At 45.6% G+C, this 22,548-nt stretch overlaps 1 protein-coding gene across 1 annotated transcript in view; it reads right to left on the bottom strand.

The window, feature by feature from the left end:
- CCDC85C (coiled-coil domain containing 85C) overlaps positions 1 to 22,222 on the bottom strand; it is a 111,544-nt gene extending 89,322 nt beyond the window's left edge. The window contains exon 1 of the mRNA XM_064714592.1: positions 21,108 to 22,222. Coding sequence (XP_064570662.1) covers positions 21,108 to 21,819 — 712 coding nt within the window. The 5' untranslated portion in view covers positions 21,820 to 22,222. The remainder of the gene's footprint in view (positions 1 to 21,107) is intronic.
- Between the last annotated feature and the right edge of the window lie 326 nt (positions 22,223 to 22,548).

The following is a 22,548-nucleotide window of genomic DNA, read 5'->3' as shown; positions in this document are numbered from 1 at the left end:
TGCGTCCTCCTGGGTGTTCAAGGCCCTGGAGCCCCAGCCACAGGCCATCCATGGAGCATCCTCATGGAGCTGCCACTGCTGGAAGCAGGCAGGAGGGCACCAGCAGGCATCATGGAGTCCAAGCCACTTTTGGCTCAACTGTTCTAATGAAATCACAGCTTATCTATTTTATTGTTCTCTGTATACCTGCTCTGTTTTCCTGTACATAAATTATTCTTCACTTCCTTCCTGAAAGAGCTATTATTTAACAGCATAGCTGGCATTAACTATTGTATCACATTCCCCAGAGATGCATTAGAGCAATGATAGAGTGCAACACCAACACAAAAACACATGCACAAACACTCCCTGAACTAAACCCTTCTAAAGCAGCCCTTTCAAACAGAAAAGGCAATATAAATAGAAGAGATCACAAGCCTAACCAGGCCATAGTACAGTGCGGACAGATTGCTTCTTCCCCTTTACAAAATTAAAATACATGGGCTATAATTAATTTTTGTTCTGCTTGTTCTGGACATAGCTAACCCTGAATGGTCAAAGAGGAGCATTGCTTGGATTTCTCCACAATTATCAAGGGGTCAGACAAGGCTTGCTTTGGATTCTCTCTGTCTCTTGAAGTCTGTTTTTATTTAATCATAATTCAAATTATCTGAAGCACAGAAACAGAGAAACCCACTAGACTTAGGCTTGAAAACTGTCCTTCCTAGTACCCCAAGGTAGAGGTATTTTTTGCACACAGAAAGTCAACCAAAATAATAATTCCAAACCCTGGCTGACCTGAAGCAATACACCAGCCATACAACACACATAAAATGGATGTTTTATTTTACAGACATCCTTTTTCAGATTCCAATCTCATTTCTGCCAAAGCAGCTTTCAGTGGATGATTCCTCCACCCTAAGAAAGTTAAACCAACTTCAAATACCTACACGAAACCACTGGTCTCTAATTAGGAATTCTACTGAATTAGTATTATAATGAGCCCCAGAAAGCTGCCTATAGGCATGGATTTATCTAACCAAGGCCACACTGTCTGGAGATTAGCAAACAAAGCACTTCCCAACCCCACAGTGCTGGGAGCCCCCACGGCCGTGGGTGGCTGAGGGCTGGCAGCAGAGGATGCAGCACCTCTGGCTCCCAGAAAGGAGCTGCCAGCAGGTGCTGAGGAGCCTGCTGCCCACCAAACCTCCTCCCAGCACATGAAGATTTGCTCACTGGACCAATACAAGCTGTTCTCTCAAGTGTCTTGCTTCTGCTGTCCTTACCACCAAGGAAGTGGGTGGGAAGAAGTCACACCACCACCTTCTAAGACAGCAAACAAGGAGTTCCCCTTTTCTGAGGTAGAAGGGTTTAGGCTTCTCTTAAGGTTTTAGGAGCAATCCTGCTCTGATTAGCTCCATCAGAAGCTATGGCATAGGAAGTGTCTACAGCAGCACTAACACTGCTCTGGAGTGAAGCATGCAAGCAGTAAACAAAAACAGACATACAAACCCAACATTTGCATCTGTCCAGGAAACCTTCACACAGATCACCCATCACAGGCAAGCCACGAAGTTGTGGGCTGAGCAACTTCACTTCAGCTCCTGCTTCACCTTCTCCAAGCACCTCCAGAACACAGCAAAAACCTATCCTGAGGGAAGGTGATGCATGAAACACAAGGGTGGTGGAGCATTATCCACTTTTCACTTGTGGGTAAGATGCCCAAATGGCCTGGACAGGCCACTTGGCACCAGATATTTAGTCTGTATCATTTGCTATTCACAGATTTTGACTTCACAAAATCAAGTCCAGTCCAACATTTAAAGCAACTGAAATTTCTCTTGATTCACATTTTTTTGAACAGAGAAGACTAGTTAATGCATAGAAAGGGAAGTCAGTAGCTCCTCTCCTAAACTCTGGAGGCAAAGGTCCAACAGCTAGCCCTGGCTAGGTGATAGAAGGGAAAACAGTGCAAAGCCACAGGGAAGTTGACACAGAAGCCCAGCAAAGTGCTCTCCCAGGGACAGGGATGCCAACCTGGGACCTGCCAAGGTCTCACCTACAGCCAGGCCTTGGCCAAGTCACTTCCCAGTCCTGAACAGACCATTGGAGAATTTAACATCTCCAAATTCCCCCATAACAAACTAAAAAATTTAACATCACAAAGACAAGATTTTGGTTTCTCCAGAATCTCTAATTTCTGTGGCCTGCCACCGCTTGGGGGTAAATGTTAGCCCAGTGATACTTCTCTTACAGCAAATGGGGCTTCTCAGGCCTTTTCAGTCTCAAATACAGAGCTAGGTGTTCCAAAATACAAGTCAAAACACAGGAAGGGCTAAGAGAAAAACTAGAGAAGCAGGAATCCCAAATGGGTTTTGCCTGGAGGCAAGGGGCAAAAACAGTGAGATGTAGTAACTTTAACAACTTAATTTATAAGATTAAAAAGAAATAGGTCATCCTGTCACTACAGAGATTGGGTGGGATTAGCTTAATACCCGTTTGCCCAAATAAAGGTCAAAACCAGCTCCTCTGAACAACAAAGTTTGGAGGATTTGGGTATTAGCAAGCTAGTTTCTTGGATCATATTTGTGTACTTGTCTAGATGGGTCTGAAGAAAAAGAGATGCCATCCAAAAAAGTCCAGAACAAGGCAGTTTGCAGTGGCTCTGAGAGGCAGATTTTCAAGCCACAGATTAAAATGTTAGGGCTGCATGGGCTTGTCTGGATTTGCAGAGTGAATCTGCCAAGCATTTCAATGCATATATTTGTAGCACAGCCCAAGATCTGCACACAATCCAACTGGAGGCTCCCACATTGTGCTTAAAGGATGGCACCAAGCAGCAGGTCTCTGCAGCATGCCATGAGGCCAAAGCTCCCCAAAGAGCAGACCCTGGAGGAAATCCAATAACAGAGCATACCACAGCATCATACTTGCTGTGCTGTCTTAGCCCCTGGCCTATGGTGATTCATCTTTGCCTGCAACCTCTGACATTTTCCACCACCATTCATGCAGACACGTTACCAGGATTCAGTCACAGACTAATACATTCAGCATGGATCAATCACCACAGGCCAAACCCACCTAAGACATTATCCTGGATCACAGGAAAGAGAGCCCAGTCTAAAAAGATGACAAAAAAACTCAGAATAGTGCCAGGAACAGCCTCAGATGCGAAAACTGAAATGCGAAAGAGTTTGTTTCCCTCTTAAATATTCTACAAGTCACTTTAAGCTATAGCCTGCACCTTCATTTTCATCTGAAAGGAGTAATCCTTGGTCAATGTGAATATTCGTGATCAGCTGTAGCAAATGTTAAGCTGGGTTTGAAGTCACCAATTGTTTGACTCTGCCCTCAATTCACATTTCTGTGGCTGCCTCCCTGCCCCAGCATCCCCCTCAGCAGGGGCTGATCAGAACCTGCCCAGGTCACCCAGAAACTCCCTCTCAGCAGGGCTGATCAGAACATGCCCCAAACCCCTCAGAAACTCCCTCTCAGCCCGGGCTGGATCAGAACCTCCCCCAAACCCAGATCTGTCACAAACTCCCTCTCAGCAGGGCTGATCAGAACCTGCCCCAGGTCACCCAGAAACTCCCTCTCAGCAGGGCTGATCAGAACCTGCCCCAGACCCAGGTTACCCAAATTCCCTCTCAGCAGGGCTGATCAGAACCTGCCCCAGGCCCCCCAAACTCCCTCTCTCGCTCTCTGCAGTCCCCGCAGCTCCCCAGGCCTGAGCAGGCCTCGGGCTGCATCAGCATCCCTGCCTTCAATGCCTGGAATTAGACTCTGCAGATTAGGCAACGTGCTGAGGCTTATCTCTGGCTCTAATCACTAATAAAGTTGCAACCTGGTGCATTTGCACTGTATTAGGTCTCACTCAAGCACACGGACTCCAGAGGTCATCTGCCTGCCCCAGTCACCGCCAGGTTTGATGCAGCAGGTCCCGGTGGGTCCCTCGGAATGGCCACCACCACCACCAGCAATCCAATCCAATCCAATCCAATTAGGGGCACAATGGTCCCAGTCCGGAGAGGCTCCCGGGCCCCCAAACCCTCCCGCCCCGGCGCCCTCAGCACAATGCCGGCTTTTGTCTCAGCCCCGCCATTGTTCGGGATTCTCTCGCATCCCTGGACACAGGATAAAGAGCCGTGCTCTTTATGAGAGATGTTTATGAATGAGGTCTCAGAGCAGAGGGGTGCAGCAACACAGGGCTTGACCATGGACAAAAAGGGTCACGGTTTCTAAAAGGCGCGTTGAAGAGAAATCATTAAAGATGCAATATGCAATAGCCAGGAATGAAAAGTTGCAGGCAAACAGAAAATAAGAAGTAACGTTCCAGTCCTTTCAAAGCCAAGGAAAGTTTTGCCACAGACCTCAGTGTAGTCTAGGTGTCTCACAAAATATCTGCACTAAATAAAATACCCAGCGTTTCCCATTGTTTTAGGGCACAGTTTTGAAAAGATTTTACCTCGCGTTGATTTCCAAAGCAGGAAAAAAATTATTTTGATTTCATGTTTTCTGATTAAAAATGTAGCAGATAATGGCAGTAAACAGTAAAATATGGGCCAAAGAAACTAGGTGAAAAATATCAGCTAATAAAAATCTAAATCACCCTTCTAGTGTCAGAGAAAATTCTGTGATCTTGAGCTGGTGTAATGAATATGCTACACTAAATCCATCAAGAGGAAAGACCTACGCCTCTTTGTAACCTGCAGGAGTTACAAAGGTCTTCACAGTTAACAACGTATAAGACCAGGTCAGTTCTGCAGCACAAATCTGTGGGAGTTCAGGCAAAGTTGAGCAAATCTTCTCAAACACCTTCAGCATGACAGCTCCATGAGTCTTGCTAACAGCCAAAATCCACCATCCCTCACACATCCAGGCCTACCAGAGACAAAGCCACCCTCAAACCCCATCCATCACACAGCAAAGCGCCTCTTTGTGAGGCTCTGCTGAGCAGAGGAAGATAGAAATTTTGTGAAACCTTTCTGGACTTTAGAGAGTAGAGGCAGACATGTAATTGCATTCAATGAAACATCATATGGTAATGAGCAGCAATGGAATAGCCAAGTATAAATCTCCCATTCAGTAGAGTGTCACATGTATAAATCTATTTACCAAGCATTACTCTGTAGCTCCTACCATAATAAATCTTCAGGAGAATGGCTTGTGCACCACTAACAGAGCAGGAGTTTGGAAAAACAGGCAGACTATTCTTCATAAGGAGTACTGATAACCAGCCAACCTGTTTGTTAAAAAGATTATATTAATTGTGCTCTACTTATTTGGTGTGCTTGTTTGGGTGCTTGGGAGGCCAAAGTCGATTTCTTTTTTTTAATACAAAAACATCAATACACATAGACTGTAGTACTAAGTCAAGTGGTACAAAAAAAAAAAAGGGGTACTAAGACAAAATCCAGAGCTAATGTCCCCTCACTCAAAGAACCACAAAGGCTCTTTTGATTTTAGAAGATGTACCACACTGCAATTCATAGGATAATGGAATTACCAAATCATTTTAGTTAGAAAAGATCCCTGAATACCATTGAGTCCAACCATTAACCCAGTACTGCCAAGTCCACAACTAAACCATGTCCCACAGTGCCACATCCAAACATCTTTTAAACATCTCCAGGGATGCTGCCTCCACCACTTCCCTGGGCAGCCTGTTCCAATGCCTTACAATGCTTTTGCTGAAGAAATTTCTCCTAATATCAAACTCAACCTCTCCTGGTACAACTTGAGCTAATTTCTTCTTTTCCTATTGCTTGTTATCTGGGAGAAGTGACCAGCCTTCACCTTGTTCCAACTCCCCTTCAGGTAGCTGTAAAGAGCAGGAAGGAGCTGAGCCTCCTTTTCCACAGGTCCCTCAACTACCCCTCATCAGACTGAGTGGTGTTCTGGCCTAGTTTCTGCTCAATGTAAATGTTTTATGTAGGTTAATCCCAGATAAATAACTGTTTTCTTGCATTATCTAGATCTTCCACTACACATTATGGGATGTATTAGAAAGATTAAGCACTGCATAGTCAACTAGAGCCTCCCTACAGGATGCTCCTGCCCCCAGCTCTGCAAGGATGCCACATCACACACTGAAATAGCCCTCTATCTGCATGACTTGCCAAAACCTCTTGCTAATCACCTGAGGTTTCTATTTGTAGCCATGTGCAAACAGTTTCAGGAAAGCTTTTGTTCTGTGCTGAGGAGCTAAGGCTAAGCTGTGTTCCAGAAGTAACCAGATAAGGAAAAAGTCACATGCCAATATAGCATTTCATATACCAGAATCAGACAGAAATCCAGTCATAAGGAAGAGGCAACTGCTTTAATGGCACTTGATTCAGTGATACACGGGTCTGAAGTGCAGCAACACACTGAACACAGTTTCACAAAAGAAAGACGTGAACCTGTTTGTCCATGTTTGGAGCAGGTCCAAAAGAGAGGTACAGAAATGATCAGAGGGTTGAAACAGCTCTCCAAGAGAAAAAGCTGAGAGAGTTGGGTTTGTTTAGCCTGGAAAAGAAAAGGCTGCTGGGAGACCTCAATGTGGCCCTCAGTACTTAAAGGGAGGTTATAAGATAGATGGGGACAAATTCTTTATTAGGGCCTTTTCGGATAGAACACGGATAATGATTATAAACTAAAAGCAGGTAGATTTAGATTAAATCTAAGAAAGGTATTTTTTACAATGAGGGTGGCAAAGCACTGCCACAGGTTGCCCAGAGAGGTGGTGGACGCCCACCCCTTGAAACACTCAAGGTTAGTTTGGATGGAGCTTTGAGAAACCTGATCAGGTTGAAGTTGTCCCTGCTCATTGCAGGGGGGTTGGACTGGATGATCTCTAAAGGTCCCTTCCAACCAGACTATTTTATCATTCTATCAGACCAGAAATGCTGCTAATTCTAACCACCACATCATGGAGATCACCATCTCCACATCTAGAACTCTATAGACTCTTTGCTGGGATCTTCACTGGTCTCCAGTCCATGAAGAAGCTGTGAGATTTGGAAGCAGTTTTTCAGGTTAGGGATGTGAAAGCACTGTGTGAAATGCCTGCTTGCATATGTTTATCCTACAGCTAAAGAGGGACTTATCCCTCTAGAACTGTCTTTGCAGCATGTGTCACCAAACACTAAATTCACACCAAAACATTTACAAAATTTATCTACAATCCACATGGTGCTCATGTTGCAGAATATCCTACTACATGAATCTGTAGAAATAATGCAGACATTCTGGGATGAACATCTGAGAAAGCTGCTAAGGAAAGATCTGAGTGTGCCCACTGCAGTGTCTGATCCCACCTACTTTGCAAGGCGTTTTTCACAGGCATCACTCTCGCTGCCCTTTGACATGGGCAATTATCTGCTCCCAATCCTCCTGACCTCACATTCCTTACCCACCTGCAACTCCCACGTAAAGATAACAGAAGTTTGCATTCACATTAACTAAGTCTCTTTGTTCTGGGCAAGGAAACAATATTCATAATGCCCAATCTGATTTCATTCCAGCAGAGGATTAATTTCAATCTCTGCTGCTGTAGAACAAGGCGGCAAGCACGAAATTATCATCAAATAATTACAATGCTTTAGCTTTACAAAGGACACTCAGAGGTTTGCAAAAAACCCCAACCTTTTTTCTGGAATGAATCTGCAGTAAATTTCTGAGCATGCCTCAGACACACTTAGGAAGCCTAGAGAGTCCTGCAGACCCAGGACTGAGGGTCAGCAGATGAAAGCTCTGCTGCATGTTCTTTGCATACTTAGGCTAGTCAACATCCAAACTGCAAAAAAGGGAAATAATGCTTCTTCTCAGGCTTATAAATATGCTATGAGGCCAAACTCATTAGCGTTTACAAAGCACTCCTAGACTCCTTGTCTGGAAGGAGTTATACAACCATAAAGTATTATTCATGCTGTTCTAAGGCAGAAAAGTAGGTATTACTGCAAATCCAGCAGTAGCTCTTCATGCACCATTAAGGTTTACTACACTGTCTTAATCTAATCATCAGCACTTCAGAACCCAGATCTGTCATTCGAAACATCCAGATCAGAATTCATCACTGAATAACCAACTGGGTCAACAACATACAGCACAGGACACACATACCCTTTTTAACCCACATCACACATCTACAGCTGAACCATTTGTATTTTCAAAACCTCAACATTATTGGTTTTCCTGCCATATTGCATTATGTCTACTCAGGATTTTAACAAGTTCAAAACTCAGATTCTAGATCTGTTGGCACATTTTTAAAAGGCTGATATGGGAAGGAGTGCAAAGTTCAGGTCCACACCTCTTCCAGCATTTATCAAGGAAACTGGTTCCTTCAGGCAACTTTTTCTGCCCATTATTATTCTGAGATCTCCCTTGCTTGTAATTCTGAAAATGTATTCATAACTAGTGGTACACTTGCTTTTGACTTGCTGATCAAAATACAATCTTCATAGCTCCAGGCACCATCATCAACGCTGAGCTGGAGGGAGTTCAATCCAGTTCAACAAAATCAGCTGTTATTTTTAACAGCTAGCTCCCAAACCACATCTTTGCAGTGATTTACTCCATCCCCTCGTTCAGCTGCTGCCACATCCCCTTGTGGTGGTCTCCAAGCCCATCCTGAGCTAGGCAGGCAGCTCTTGCTGCCCATTCCTCACACACTGAGAGCATCTTCTCCCCCCAGCACAGCACAAGGGCTGCATTAGAGCTTCATCTGAGCTTGATGAAAGTTCTGCCCCCAACTGCCCTCTTGCTCCCTACCCTCCCACAGCAGCTCCAGAAGTCAGCACCTCCATGGCTCCCTAAGCCAGGACACACTCCATGCAGCCCAGCCCTTCCCTCCAGCTCTACAGATGTTGTTTTCAACAGAAGAAACCTGTCCCTTTGTGCATGACACAGTTTTGGTTTAAATTCACACATGAAATCTCTCCTGCGAAAAAAAATATTAAATTAAAATATGGCCAACCTTGAACATAACAGAGTCAGGGAGTATTACTCTTTATATAGCATTCCTTTTACAGGGGCAGTTCCAAGGCTATCCCAAAAATATTATCTTTCCTTCACTTCACACTGCCAACTAGAAGAAAAAATTAAAAAGGACAATCCCATAATTTTTATCCAAATAAGGCAGAATGAAGCACAGGAGAGCAGATCTTCCATTGAAAACCTTCTCTGTCCAACCTGGCCAAGATGAAAACAAGAAGAAAAAAAAAAATAGAGGCCTTTCCAACAACTGCATCAGCTGCTGTTTATGTGATCCATCTCTCATCTTGCAGGTCTCTGAGCAAACTTGTCTCCAGAGCTGTGGGATCAGAAAACTTGTTTGACCTATGCTGCTATGGACAGAGGGCATTTACAGCTCTGGAGCAAAGCTTTCTCAAGAACACAGCCCCATGGCCAAGAAAATCAGCTAGTCACCTCAGCCACTTGCAAGAATGAAGCCTGCATCTCTCTCAGAATACTCAATACTTGAAAATGCTGAGCACCTGTGCTTTGATCAGAAGATGCCCTTCAATATCCCTGGTGGACCCACAAAGACAAGCATGCTCTGGATCACTTGGCACTGTGAGAGCTCTGGACCTGCTGCTACAGGGCCAAAGCAGGACTGTGACCTGCTCATGCCACCTCTACCAACACTCCTGCCCTGGGCTCTCACTTGTGTGAGGCAGCAGATGCTACTGAGATACAAAATGCTCCCTTGTTTCTTGGAAAAAAAAAACAAATAACACAACAACAAAACACACAGAAGTGGATAAAAACATTACTTATAAGCACAGATTAAACAACATTGATGTTTAGAGGGTTGTGTTTTTAAAGAACAAATTTCCAGAGGAAGTTAATTATGTTCCTAGGGTTAACAAAAGGATTTGCGTGATCCAGTTTCTCTTCCTTACTATGCTGCAAGAGAGGGATGTGACTGAATACACTTCACTTAACCCCATGGGATCTACACCCATCATTTTGAAAATTAGAGAGCATTCATTTGGGATGATCCTTTCTCTCCCCCTCTCTGCTGTTTAGCTTTACATAGAGAAAATAATTAGCGTATAAGACAAACAACAAATAGGAATAAAATTAGTCCTTTCAAACTGAGATGTTGTTTAACTTAACTAATTGAAAAGAGAGAAAGCAAAATTGTGTGGCTAGTGGCAAAGTCATAAAGTGTCACTTTTCTGAGGTTCATACACCAGTAATCATCTTTTATACAAAGAACAGTGACTCATAAATCTGGTTTTTCATAAAAAATTTGCACAAAAAAGTCTGAAACAAAAGATGTCCCCTCCCCTTTTTTTCTTGGTCAACTAGAAGCAGAAGCATGGTCTTTATGAGCTGTGGGAGTGGAAAGTCATTAAGGCTTCAATTCCAAATGAAAATTAAGGCTTTTAACTTCCCATACTACTCATACTGACAACCTTTCATACATAATTGCCTAGGAAGAGTTACTGTGGTCTTGTCACCCTCCTAAGGCGTCAGTGATACGCTGACAAATAGATCCTCCCTCCCAATTCCACCACGCAAATGGAAATAAAAGCCCATGTGGTTAAGAAACTCTGAGTTCACACCCAAGAATGACTTTGATGACTTTTCAGTCAGGACTCATTAGGAGTTACCAAATTACCAGCATCAGAAATAAAGCAATCAAGGGATCAGGTAAGAATTTAACTGGAAAGAGGAAGAGTGCCTTCAGCAATTACAGCTGTGACATGGGGAGCAACGTGACAAGCAGGACCCTTCTGCTTCACAGCTGTGATTCTTCACCCCAGTCAAAACTGTACTAGGCTGACAGATAAACATTTTAAATACACATTTCAAATACACATATATGGATAGCATGATATTCAGCTGGGCAACCTAGATGGGATGAGATGAAATAACAACAAATGTTGTGTCCACTCTCTGAAAGGTATCAAGGTAGCCTGTGTCTGTGACAGCAGCAGCATCTTTCTGTACTTGTCTGTGTTTGTGGAGAGGCAAACCCTGCTTTTTATCTAATTTTGCTTGTCTTCTCATTTGAGAGAATTATTATTTGACAAGTTTCTGGTTTTTTATGGTGGTGAGAGACTGACCCACTTCATCATCTTGTTCCAAGAAGTATTTACAACACAGAGGGAAGCAACTGAACATGTAAAGTGCTTTTATCCCAGTAAAACTGAAACAGGATTTGAAGCAACTCCAAAACTGGGAATTAGAAATGTGTGGAGTTACTCTAAAGATGTCTCCTTCCTTGCTAGGTCAGTAAAACTCAAAACCTGTTTGTTATCACTGGTGTCATAGCAATGGTCAGAGGCCCCATTTGAGGTAAGGGTCTAATTCTGTTGAGCACCACAATAAACTTGGGGAAGACAAAGGAAATATATTATCCTGGTTGTATAAAAGGAGAACCACAAATCACAGAAGTTAGCTAAAAGACTACACCAGAAAGCCATGTAACAATGACACAGCACTCCAAATGTGAATCCCAGCCCAGTGCTCTAACTTGCAGAACCATCCATCCTTTTGTTATTTTAAAGCTTACATCTAATACAATAGAGTCTTAACTGATGTCATAAAAAGAGGACTGCATTTTGTTACAAGAGGTCAGGAGACAAGCATGGGAGAGACTTTCAGCTTAATTGCTCAGAATCCAGGAAGCAAAGAGCTGCACCAAAACTCGAAAAGAACTTTCAGAGGATGGTTGAACACAGTCATACACGTGCAGATACACCCACATGGCCTGGAGGACAGAGCTGCAGAAACCATTATTGCTCCTGAGGTGGAAAATGCAGCCACTCCACAAGAGAAGATCTCCACAAACAAGGCATACATTATCATGCTTCAAGACATCAAAGAGGAACAAACACACAGGCTTTAAAAATTGATTCCTATTTTTAAAAGGTGTTAAAAGGATGGAAAAGGAAAACCCTCTAAATGTTGGCAGAACTGAAAGATGGAAAAGCTGCTGCACCAACTGAAATACTCAGCCTCAAAAATAAGCCTCACAGAGAAATGAATGAATAACTGAACTAAAGCAGGCAAGTGCAGAGGTATTTGTAACAGCAAAGGACAGTTGTATCAGCAGTTTGACCAGGAGTGAATGATTGACTCACTCCCATGCTGGGTTTCAGCTGCAATCAGGAAAATGAACAAGGGAACATTTTATCAGTTTTTCACAACGTGCCATCCCTGTGCAATGCATGAACTGCTGGTGGAGATCATATAACCTGTAACCATGTATCACATTCAACAGCAAACAAGCTTTTAACTCACTGGAAAGGGATTAAAAGCTCTGTAGATCCAAAGCATAGATCAACGTTATATTCAGCTGCTGGGAAATAGATAAATATGAGACTGTAAATCCCAGTAAGGGAGATAGGAAAAGGAAACCAAGAAGACAAAAGAATACTGTGCATCACAATAGCCCTTTAAGATTGTACATTAAAATAAGACTTTCTTAACACCTTTGTTATGAGCTGGAAAAGATTCAGCATCGACCAAAAATAGTTATTTTTAATTACTGATACTCCATTAGCATCTGATGATGTTACTCTACTGCATAAAAGTAGACTTTCATGTAGACTGTCCTGGAATCTATTCCATTAGATCCTATTAAAAAGAAAAATGAGGGGGAAACAGTGAAAACATCAACATGAAAATGGTAAATTCCTGTATGTATATAACCAGCAGTAGTCCTCTGGCAACACAAAAATCAAGCAGAACATTGCCTAAACCGGACAGATTACTTCCCTTGTTGGAGATTAAAGACACTCTGGATTTCCTTTGAAAAAAATACCAAAGCAAGTGTAAAGAGTCCAAGTCTCAATTTCATTCAAGTCCAACAGTGTCCCACAGTAACTTCACCAGCCACTGAGATGTGTCACAGCACTGAACAGTCCATGGCCTCATAAAAAGTCACAGCCAGGAGCAAAGTGTCACACAAGTGGCATTTAAAGGATAAGGCATCATCAATAAGTGTCATAGAGTGAGAGAAATGTACCTTAGCAAGTAAAAAACTGCAGATGAAAGATAGATGCCAGTCCTCCAGAGACTGCTTAGCACTTAATCAAAAGTCAGAAACCAGGAATCTTGCATTTATGATGCACAGCAACCTGTCTTCAGATGATCCAGAGATGATGGAAGATGTGGGAAAGAACAAACAAAATCGAGTCAGTCCCACTAGATCAGAGACTGACAGCAAGCCTCTTCCTGCTATTTCCATAGAAATATTACACTTTGGGGACTGGAAATGCTCTCTTTTCTCTTCTTTTCTAAAACAATGGTTTGGTTTTGCTGTTCTACTTTGAGTAATCCTTTTGCCTGCTCCTTTCATCTTCATGGATCTTCTACAGATCAAGGACAGAGAGGCAGCCAGGGGGTTCTCATTGTCCTGGGAATGCAGGGACAGGTCAGACACAGCCATCAAACCGTCAGGCACAGGCACCCCTAGAGATGGTTTGATCTTACTGTCCTGGAGATGGTTTGAAAGAGCAGCTAAGTATCTCCTCCTGCTTCCCAGCCTGGGCCCTACCCCATCCATTTGCTCCCCACACTTCATCTCTCACCTTGCACAGACATTCCAGTGCAGCTGACCTTCCTGTGCATGAATGAAACCCCAGCAGCAGAGGAGTTTGGGCTGAAATGGGGGGAAGGCAGAATGCATGCAGTCCTGAGTGTCACTGCACAGAGCTCGGGGATGGAGCAAAGTCTGAAGGGCTTTTCAGAGCACTCCAGCTTTGATTGAACTAATTCTGCCAGCGAGCCAGCATTGACACAACCGCAGCAGACAGCTAGCGTGTCACCCTGCCACTGCAGCGTGCAGCTGGCCACAGCCCTGCTGCCACAAGCCCGACACTCACCCACGGTGCTCCCTCTGCTGCAGACAGCCCTCCCACCCCGGGCAAACAGGAGACATCCCGTCCTACAAGCCCTAGGAGAGCCCCAGCAGACAATGAGATAACTCACATCACATTTAGGATGGCTTCAATCTCGTGGCAAGATCCGTGAAGTCTCAAAGCCAGTCAAAACTAACCTGTAATCTACTTCACAAGTGCTTTAGGTCCCAAAGACCCCTTACAGAAGAAGCTCTGAGCAAGGTGAACACATGGCACCACCATCTTGGAGACATAAGGCAGAACAAGCAATGAGTTCCCTGAGAGAAGCAAAAAGCAAGAAACAATTTAAGGGAAGGAAGACTATATATACCTGTATGTTCAGGGGCCAAAGTAACCTGGCATAAATGGTCTTGACCCAGACATGAGTCACTAGAAAAGTGTTCAAAATAACCTGACCAGCAGCCTTCAATTGCCATGGTGATAAATGTTTCCTAATGCCTAAGAGCAGCTGAGTCCTGAACCCCATGCACCTTGTTCACTAACAAAAGCTTTCATTTTACTGGGAAAAAAAAAATCACGACCAAATTGTGGCCATTTTAAGCCCTCTTCAGATCAAGGGCCAATTTACACACCCCGGTTTCAATGGGGAGCACTGTGCTCACATCACCGCTAATTCAGGAGATGGAGCTGGCTTGCTTTTTGCTTCACAATTCAGTAGGCAAGGGGAAGATAGATTCTCTGAGACAGTGTTACTTTTTCTGCCAGGAGTTATCTATTTGCAGAAGTGGGTCAACTTTCTCTTGGTGGACATGTTCGTGTGCAAGTGCCTCGCAGCGCCGCTCTGCCCGCCCCGCGCGCACAGGAACCTCTGCACATAACTATTTATGGCAGCCAAGTGTTTCATGAATTGCAGCAAGTTAACCACAAGGGGATGATGACATTTGGCGACAGGGCAGGATGAATTCTGGCTGGCAGACAAAAAGTCAGGTTAAAAATACAGAATGAAGAAGCAAACCCAGCCAGTTGCAGCTAATTCGCAGGAAAACTGGATGTGCAGCCTCCAAACCGTCCCTGTTCCAGGCAAGCAGGGCTGTGTGTTTTGCAGTGGGATGCATTAAGGCCTGCCTCTGAGTGTGGAAAGAACATCAGCCTTCTGGGTTCAAGCATTTTAGCTGAATTTTAAATGAGCTTAGATGTTTCTCATTAGCCTCACTCCTATGAGTGATGTATACCAGATGTTTTTGCCACTTTAAGCACCTCACCCCATCTCACCTACCATCAGCTGTTGTCCATTTTTCTGTTCCCAGAGCATCTCCAAAATGCAGCCCCAGTAGAGAAGGATGCTACAAGGGGACAATGTCAGCAGACCCTGCCATGGGAATGTCTGTGTGAGATGCAAGGCCACAGCCATGCTGTGGGGCAGATAAAAAGTCCAACACCTCCCAGGGCAGGCCCACAGCACTCCCAAGGTTGCATGGATGCAGGCACCCTTGTCCCCTTTAGCTTTCAGATGCAATGCTCTGTCAGTGTTAGTATTCGTGTCTCTCCTCTCCACACACACATCAGGTGTAACACCTGCCAGGGCTGCATTTTGGGTTCCCAGCCTGCCACTTCATTAGATCACCATTTAATTCGATCCTCAGCTTTATTTGATGAAATGTCTCCAGAGGACCAAATCATTTACATGTAACCAGCACAGGCTACTTCCCTTATTCTGACTGCTTTCAATGAAAGTAAGTGGATAATTCCATCAAAGGCCCATAGAAAATTGTCTTTTAATCAATACAAGGTTTTTTCCTTCAACAGGACAGCTGAGAATAAGATATCTCTATATAATACGCAAGAGGAAAACAAAATTAGAACACATTACCATGGAGAATATATTTCCAGATATGGCCCAATTTTAATTTAAGCATCCTGAGCCATGTTTTCAGAGACACCAGCTACCCTGAGGCTTGGGAGCCAAGCAGGCTGGCACACAGGCAGTGCCCCAGCAGAAAGCAGGAGTGGACAATGACAAAGGTGCCTCAAATGAAGCACTCCATGGAAATCCTTTGAATGAGCGGCCAATGGCTGCTGGCTACAAAAACTCAAGTTGAACCCTTCATATCTGAGACCTCAGCACTGATAAACCAACTAGCAGAACACATTGAACTTACAGCAGAGATGGAAACAGGTGTTTCTCCTGAGGTCTTACCCCTATCTAGTGTACCAACCCAGAGCTGATTTCCTGCCTTAATCACAAGGAGTCTGTCTGTAACAGCCTACAGCACCAAAAATACCAACATGTTAAAAACAGCAGTATAAAAAAAACAACATTAAAGCCATTTTCATAGGATGAAAAGTGCTCTTGATATAAGAAAGAAAATAATTGGTCACGTAACCAAACCTGTGTTTAATCTTGGCAGGAGCCACTGAGTTCTGAGAGGTCTCCAGAACAGAGAACAGGACTTTCTCTGACCTGGCCTGCCCACACAGTGAGGGACTGTAAGGGGGTGGTATCTGAATGCTGCTGAGAAAGGCAATTTCCTCTCTTTCACCAGAGCTAGGACAGGAGCACTGCAAAAGTGGACAATGGTCACCACAAGAGCTGCAACAGGGCTGATCTCATCTGGCTTTAGATGGCTGCATATGAATGAGCTGACCAGGCATCAGCAGAGGGAAAGAGCACAACCAGCACACAGTTCTGCTGTCTTTGATGCAGACACGGTTCACATAAATCATCACACCACAGTGCCTCTCTCCACACGGCCAATAAAGGATGTCCAAGGGAATGCAGATGTTACAGCCTATATTGGAGATATCTCAAATTAAATGGGATGAACCTCATCTTTCGCTTCTGCCCCTGCATATTCTTGTCTCAAAGGCCTCATTAATATGCCATCATAAATAATAAATATATTGATTATTAATACACTAATAAAACCAAGTCTTTTGGCCTTAAGAGTGTCCAAAGAAGGGCAGCTGCATTACCAATCAATACCAACCCACAGAGAGCAGCTATTTCTCTCTGCCACCATTTTAACTGCAATATATTGTACCCTCTAGGTAAATATGTGGACATCTACAAGTGGGAATCAATACAACTCGAGATCTTCCCACCCCCTCACCCAGAGAGAGCATTCTTCTTTCACTGGAGAAGACAGCAACAAGAGGCCATGGATTAATATCTCTGCTACTACAGGCTCTCTGCTGTACCCACAGCTTCTTTCTGGGCCTCCCTGACCACTTTGTAATTGTTGATGTTTTCAACAATTTACAAAAACAAAACATCAAAATTAACACTTCACCCAACTGGAATAAAGCCAGAGACACTGGAAAACACCCAGTCCATTTTGGGAACCTAAAGCAAAAAACAGTTTCAGTGGAAGGTGAGGTTCTATGACAACTTCAGTTGATGGGAGTGAACTAAAACTAAAGCCTGAATGCTTTCCCTGCATGCACAGGGTTCTGTCCCGGGCACATTGCTAGTTGAGCCTGTATGCCTCCAGGCTGGAGATGGATGAACAGTTGTCCCAGTGAGATCTAGATAAGGCCAACACCGGTGGAAGCCCTTGCCCTGGCCTCAGGGAACTCTGAGTCATCCTCCCAATGTTCCCACATACCTCACAGTCCAGGAATATATCCTGTGGGAATAAACCTGAGGGGTGTTTCTTCCCCCAGGTCATGTTAATATCAATATCACAAAATGTACCCGACTTTTTTTTTTTTTAATTCTCTTTTTCAAACCTAATTTCAAGCAGCTGCTTCAACAGAGCTGTCTGAAGCTGGATGGGCAGAAAGATTGTGTGTGCACACAGAGATCCACACCATGCATAAAAAGGAAAGCCAAAGCACTCACAAGCACACACAGTGACTGTGCCTCAATTTCTGCCCTGGATCTGGGTAGGTTTAGAACTGTGACACATCCTTACAGAGGCACCTGGCCAGTTTCCATCACACAGTTTGGGGTGCCCCTGTCCCACAGCCCAGGTCCCTGTGCACAGAGATTGACCAAACCTCTCACTCTCCCAACAAACAGGATTACATATCTTCTAATATTAGCCATTCTCACACTATGTTATAATTATTATCTTCCATGAGTGAATAATTAATCCTCAGCTTCTGAAAGACAACTTGCAGAAGTAAATAGACTTCAGAAAAGTGAAGCAAAGCTAGATGACCAGTTGGGTTGGGGGTGTTTTTTTACACTTACACCATTTATTCTTACAAATCTAGAGTTCATCACCTCACAATGGGGTGGGTCACTGGGGCCAATAAATCAAGCCCTGGTTCAACAACTCACTTCCAAGGATCGCTGAACAGAAAATGGGAAACATTTAACCCATCTTTGCTCACTAAGATTCTACTAAAAATCTACCTTCCTGCAAGTGTTTTAACAGCCACAATACTCCTGATTCCTTCAGAAAAGTACTTAACAAGTGAAGCTCAATAGATACCATTAGCAGGGGCAGTAGAGTTCTGCATTTTCCAACTCCCAATTTCAGGACTTTCCAGCTTTTCCATAAGCAAAAATATGCCAGCAAGCAGCTCAGAAGTAGCAACCTTGCTCCCACCACTTGTCCAAAGCTTCTGCCGAGTTCTTACTAGAGATGCTAAATTCTGCACTGCATCCCTTTCAGCCACCTCCTCTCCTTAAGAAAGCACACAGGGCTGCTCATTTCAGTATCAGCTGAGCTGGCCGGGCAGTCCCTGGTTCCCCCCCTGCTCAGTTCTCCAGTGCTTTAAAGACATGAGACAACACCAAGCTTACTACCAAAAAATGCAAGGCCATGCGCTCTCTTTCCTCTGCCTTCCTTCTGTTTTATTCCTGAGGAAAATAAAGCTCACCAAGAGGACAGCACAAAAAGGCTGAGCTCTCGGCTGCACGCAGGAAGGCAGGGACAGGAGCAGGGACAGGAGCAGGGACAGCAGACACGGCTCGTTGCTCACTGCGGGGCTGCTCCGTGACAGCTCCACCGCCCACCTGACTCACTGGAGTGGTTTTTCATGTTCACCTGCTCCTGCCCTGCTCCTCTACACCGTCACAGGCTTAACAGAATTGCTGCTGGTCCCAGGCAAACACTCCCAGACTTCTTGCTGTCAGTCAAACAGAGGGGCCTGATAAGCCCTGCATTTGCATATGTATTGAGAGGCATTTCCAAAGGCACAGCCAGGGAAATGGCCTTGCTGAATACCGATGCTATCTGAGAATGACAACTATTCAAGTCATTTTACAGCTTCACTACCTAAGTGGAGAGATCAGGCTTGTCTACATCTTTACAAGGATTATTAGCTTTAAAAATGCCGATCATCTCCGTTGCACCCTCAGAAATGATGGTTGGTTCGCAGGAAAGAGCTTCAATTCTTCCCACAGAGACCACCTTCCATAGGCACCCCAGAACCAGAAGTCACCAAAACCTAAAGGTTTTAATGAAATGCTCAAGCCCATAGCCATCCTTCCCACAGAGGAAATGAGAAGGGGTGTGCATGGAAGCATTGTGTGAGATGGTCACCCTCCCCTTCCCACTCTTACCCTACGGCAGGACATGAGACTCGGCTCCCAGTCCCGTCCAAAAGATGCTGCTGGGCACATTCCCATACACAGCACAATGAGGACCGAGCTCTGAAACAGAGGTTTCCCTTTTTGAGCTGACAAGGGTGACTATGAATCCCAGGTGAAGCATCCCACTGTGCTGTCACCCCGGATTGAAGCGACAGCTCTAAGGAATTGGTTATGTTTTGTGTACTCAAGAGCCCTGAGTTAACAGAAGAATTCAACTGGCTTTGTCCCGTTCTGCTACCAGCACCTAAAAGGGACACGGTCTAAGGTTCACAAACCAGAGCTGTGAAACCCTTGTGTTCCATAACAGTAACAGCACAGTCAATACCTGTCATGTGCTCTTTCAAGCCTCTGTGGAGAGCAGTGCTTTATGAAAATAAAGTCAAGTCACGTCAAGAGCAGAAGCTATCTGCAGATTTACAAAGCAGATACTTCTGATTTACACAGCTCTACGAGAGAGAGATTAAAAAATTCCACACCAAACATTTAAAGATGTTTGCTGTGCCATGCACCATCTGGTGACTGGATCATCCTTGAAAACAGCAATCCGTGACTACTGGGCAAGGTGGCCAGAACATCTCCAGCCGTGAGCTGACACACACTGGGGCAGCAGGACTGCAAACAGCACGTTCATGGATGAACACTTGTGAAACGAGTTGATCAATCCTCCATGCCCTCAGGTCTTGGGACATAAAGACTTGCCACAAATCACCAGAAATAAAAAAAAAAAAAAACACCAAAAGCTCTGGGAGCTGAAAGCATGGTTATCTGGTAAGCACATCCACTGCTGACATCAATCAGAGCCAACTTCTGGGGCTCCATCCCCCTCTATGTGCTTATAGGTGGGTAAAGGACACCCCACAAAGAAAATAGCCCTCTTTGGTGGGAAAAGAGGATTAAGAACATTAAAAGTAGTCTTATATATAAGAAGTTTTTAGATTGCTGCCTGGTCTGATTCCTACTGAATCCTCTTGACAACACATTCTAAAAGTCATGTATTTGGTCTTGTTGGTTTTAAAAGATTTTTTTTTTATCTCCATTTTACAGATATTTCAATGTTATGTCAATGCCCGATCACTTAGACAACAGGAGAAACTTTGCTTGGATGTGAGCTGCCAGAGGAGGCTTGGCATGATTCCGTTGTGGAGCTTGTTTCTAACTTCAATGACTAGCCTGAACAAAATCGTGAGCACAGCGTCCCTTCGAGAGCAATCTCTTCCCTACAAACAAAACTCCTCTTTCTGAAGTGGAGACAGGGGAAAGCCGAGATGCCCCTCTCCAAAACTGCAGAGCACTCCACAGCCAGCCTGCCCTGAGAGCCTGTGGAGCTAACAGGTGATGCTCTGTGGGACAAACCTGAACTTTCATCAGATGCCTCCAAAATCTCATCCCATCATTATCAATCTTATCAAACGAGCACATAAACAAGCCAAACATAAACTAAAACATTTAAAGGGGGAGAGAAAGAGGTGGAAGAGTGGGAACACAATCAGTGTTTATTTAACCCCGAAAACTCAGGCTGATTTTTGTCAAAACAGAAACCCAAAACAAACAAACAAAACCAAACACCAACCCTGCTGGAGATAAAAGAGGCTCCAACCCTGAGCCCAGGACCTCGATAACGCAGTGAACGCACTGATAACGCACACCCCGCACACAGGTGCCCCTCCCGGCTCCCGGGGCTGCTGTGCCAAGGAGGTCACAAGGATGGGCAGGGTTGGGAATGGCCAGGACCCCACGGGGAGCGGCGCGGGGCAGGGAGGGCAGGGCAGGGGCTCGCTCACCATTGAGGCCGTTCGGGATGCTCCGGTGGTGAAGGGGAGCCGACAGGTCATCCATAGACCTCCGCATGGTCCCGGCCTTGCTGTCGCCGGCCTTGTGGTGGTGGAGGTGGTGGTGATGGTGGTCGGGGCTGCCCGCGCTGCCCGTGCTAGAGGTGCTGCTCCCGTCCCCCACGTCCCTGGTGGCCGAGCCGCCGTTCAGGTTGGTCAGGCTGGCCTGGCTGTCGATGGAGCTCCGCGAGCCGGCCCCGCTCCGCTCCTCGTCCAGCATCAGCACCATCTCCTTCAGCTCCACGTTCTCTCGCAGGAGGGTCTCCTGCCTGGCCTCCAGGTCCTTCAGCTTCTGCTGGTACATGCCCACCTCCTTCCACATCACGCTGGCCGTGTGCCTCCCGAAGCGCTGCCATTCCCTTGACAGCTTCTTGCCTTTTTGCCGGTCGTCGTCCAAGAAGCAGCAGAGCTCCCGCAGCTCCTGGTTATCGTCTTGCAACTTCTGGTTCACCTCCTTCAGCCCGCGGATCTCGTGCAGGTGGAGCTGCAGCCGCCGGTTCACGTCTTTCATCAAGTTGCCGTGTTCCACCATTAAGTTCATCTTTTCATTCTCCACTTTCCTCAGTCTTTTCACCAGCTCTTCCTTGCTCCATCTCAGCATCTCCTCTTCCGTAATTTTGCTCAGGTCTTCTTTAGACCCTTCCATGGAATTTTTTGCCATCATCTGTGCCTAGGCTGTGTTCGCTCTCACAGGATAACAAATGGTTCGTGTTATTCGGATTATTTTGTTCGCCTGATTTCCTATAACTAAAAATCACTGCAGCATCTCGGGGAAGAAATATTATAGTTCTCCGTTGAGCGTTGGACAAGGAAGAAGAGCAACGCCGGACTGGAAATTCGGCTCCCCCACAGACCCCATAATAATAATAATAATAATAATAAAAAGAAAACACAAACCAAAGGGGGAGGAGGGGGGGGATGAAATAAAAAAAGGCGCCCCCCCTGCCCCGGAGGCTGGGGGCGACACGGAGCCGGGAGCCAAGCGCTGCACGCTCGGAGCGAAGCCTTCGCAGGGATCGGCCAACTTACCCCGGGCAAAACAACTACGCGGCGGCCGCCCCCCCGCTCCCGGGCGCTCCGTCCACTTGTCCTCCCGCCCGCCCGCCGCCCGCCGCCGCCCGCCGGGGCACCGCGCTCCGTGCCCGCCGCCGCTGCCGCCGCTGAGCCTCCGCAGCCCCGCGGCGCCGTGGGGCCGAGCCCGGCGCGGTGGTGGCGGCCGATGCCGGTGCGGCGCTGCCGAGGAGCGGTGGGGGAGCCGGCGCCTTCCCGGAACGGCTCAGCCCTCGGGAGGGAGGGAGCGACCGAGGGAGGGAACGAGCGAGGGAGGGAACGAGCGAGGGAGGGAGGAGGGGGCGGCAGCGCCGCGGCTTGGTCCCACCTCCTGCCAGGCAGG

This window comes from Zonotrichia leucophrys, chromosome 5 (assembly GCF_028769735.1).
Source record: "Zonotrichia leucophrys gambelii isolate GWCS_2022_RI chromosome 5, RI_Zleu_2.0, whole genome shotgun sequence".
NCBI lineage: Eukaryota > Metazoa > Chordata > Aves > Passeriformes > Passerellidae > Zonotrichia > Zonotrichia leucophrys.
The sequence above is the reverse complement of the archived record's forward strand: the minus strand, read 5'-3'. Positions and strand labels throughout refer to the sequence as shown.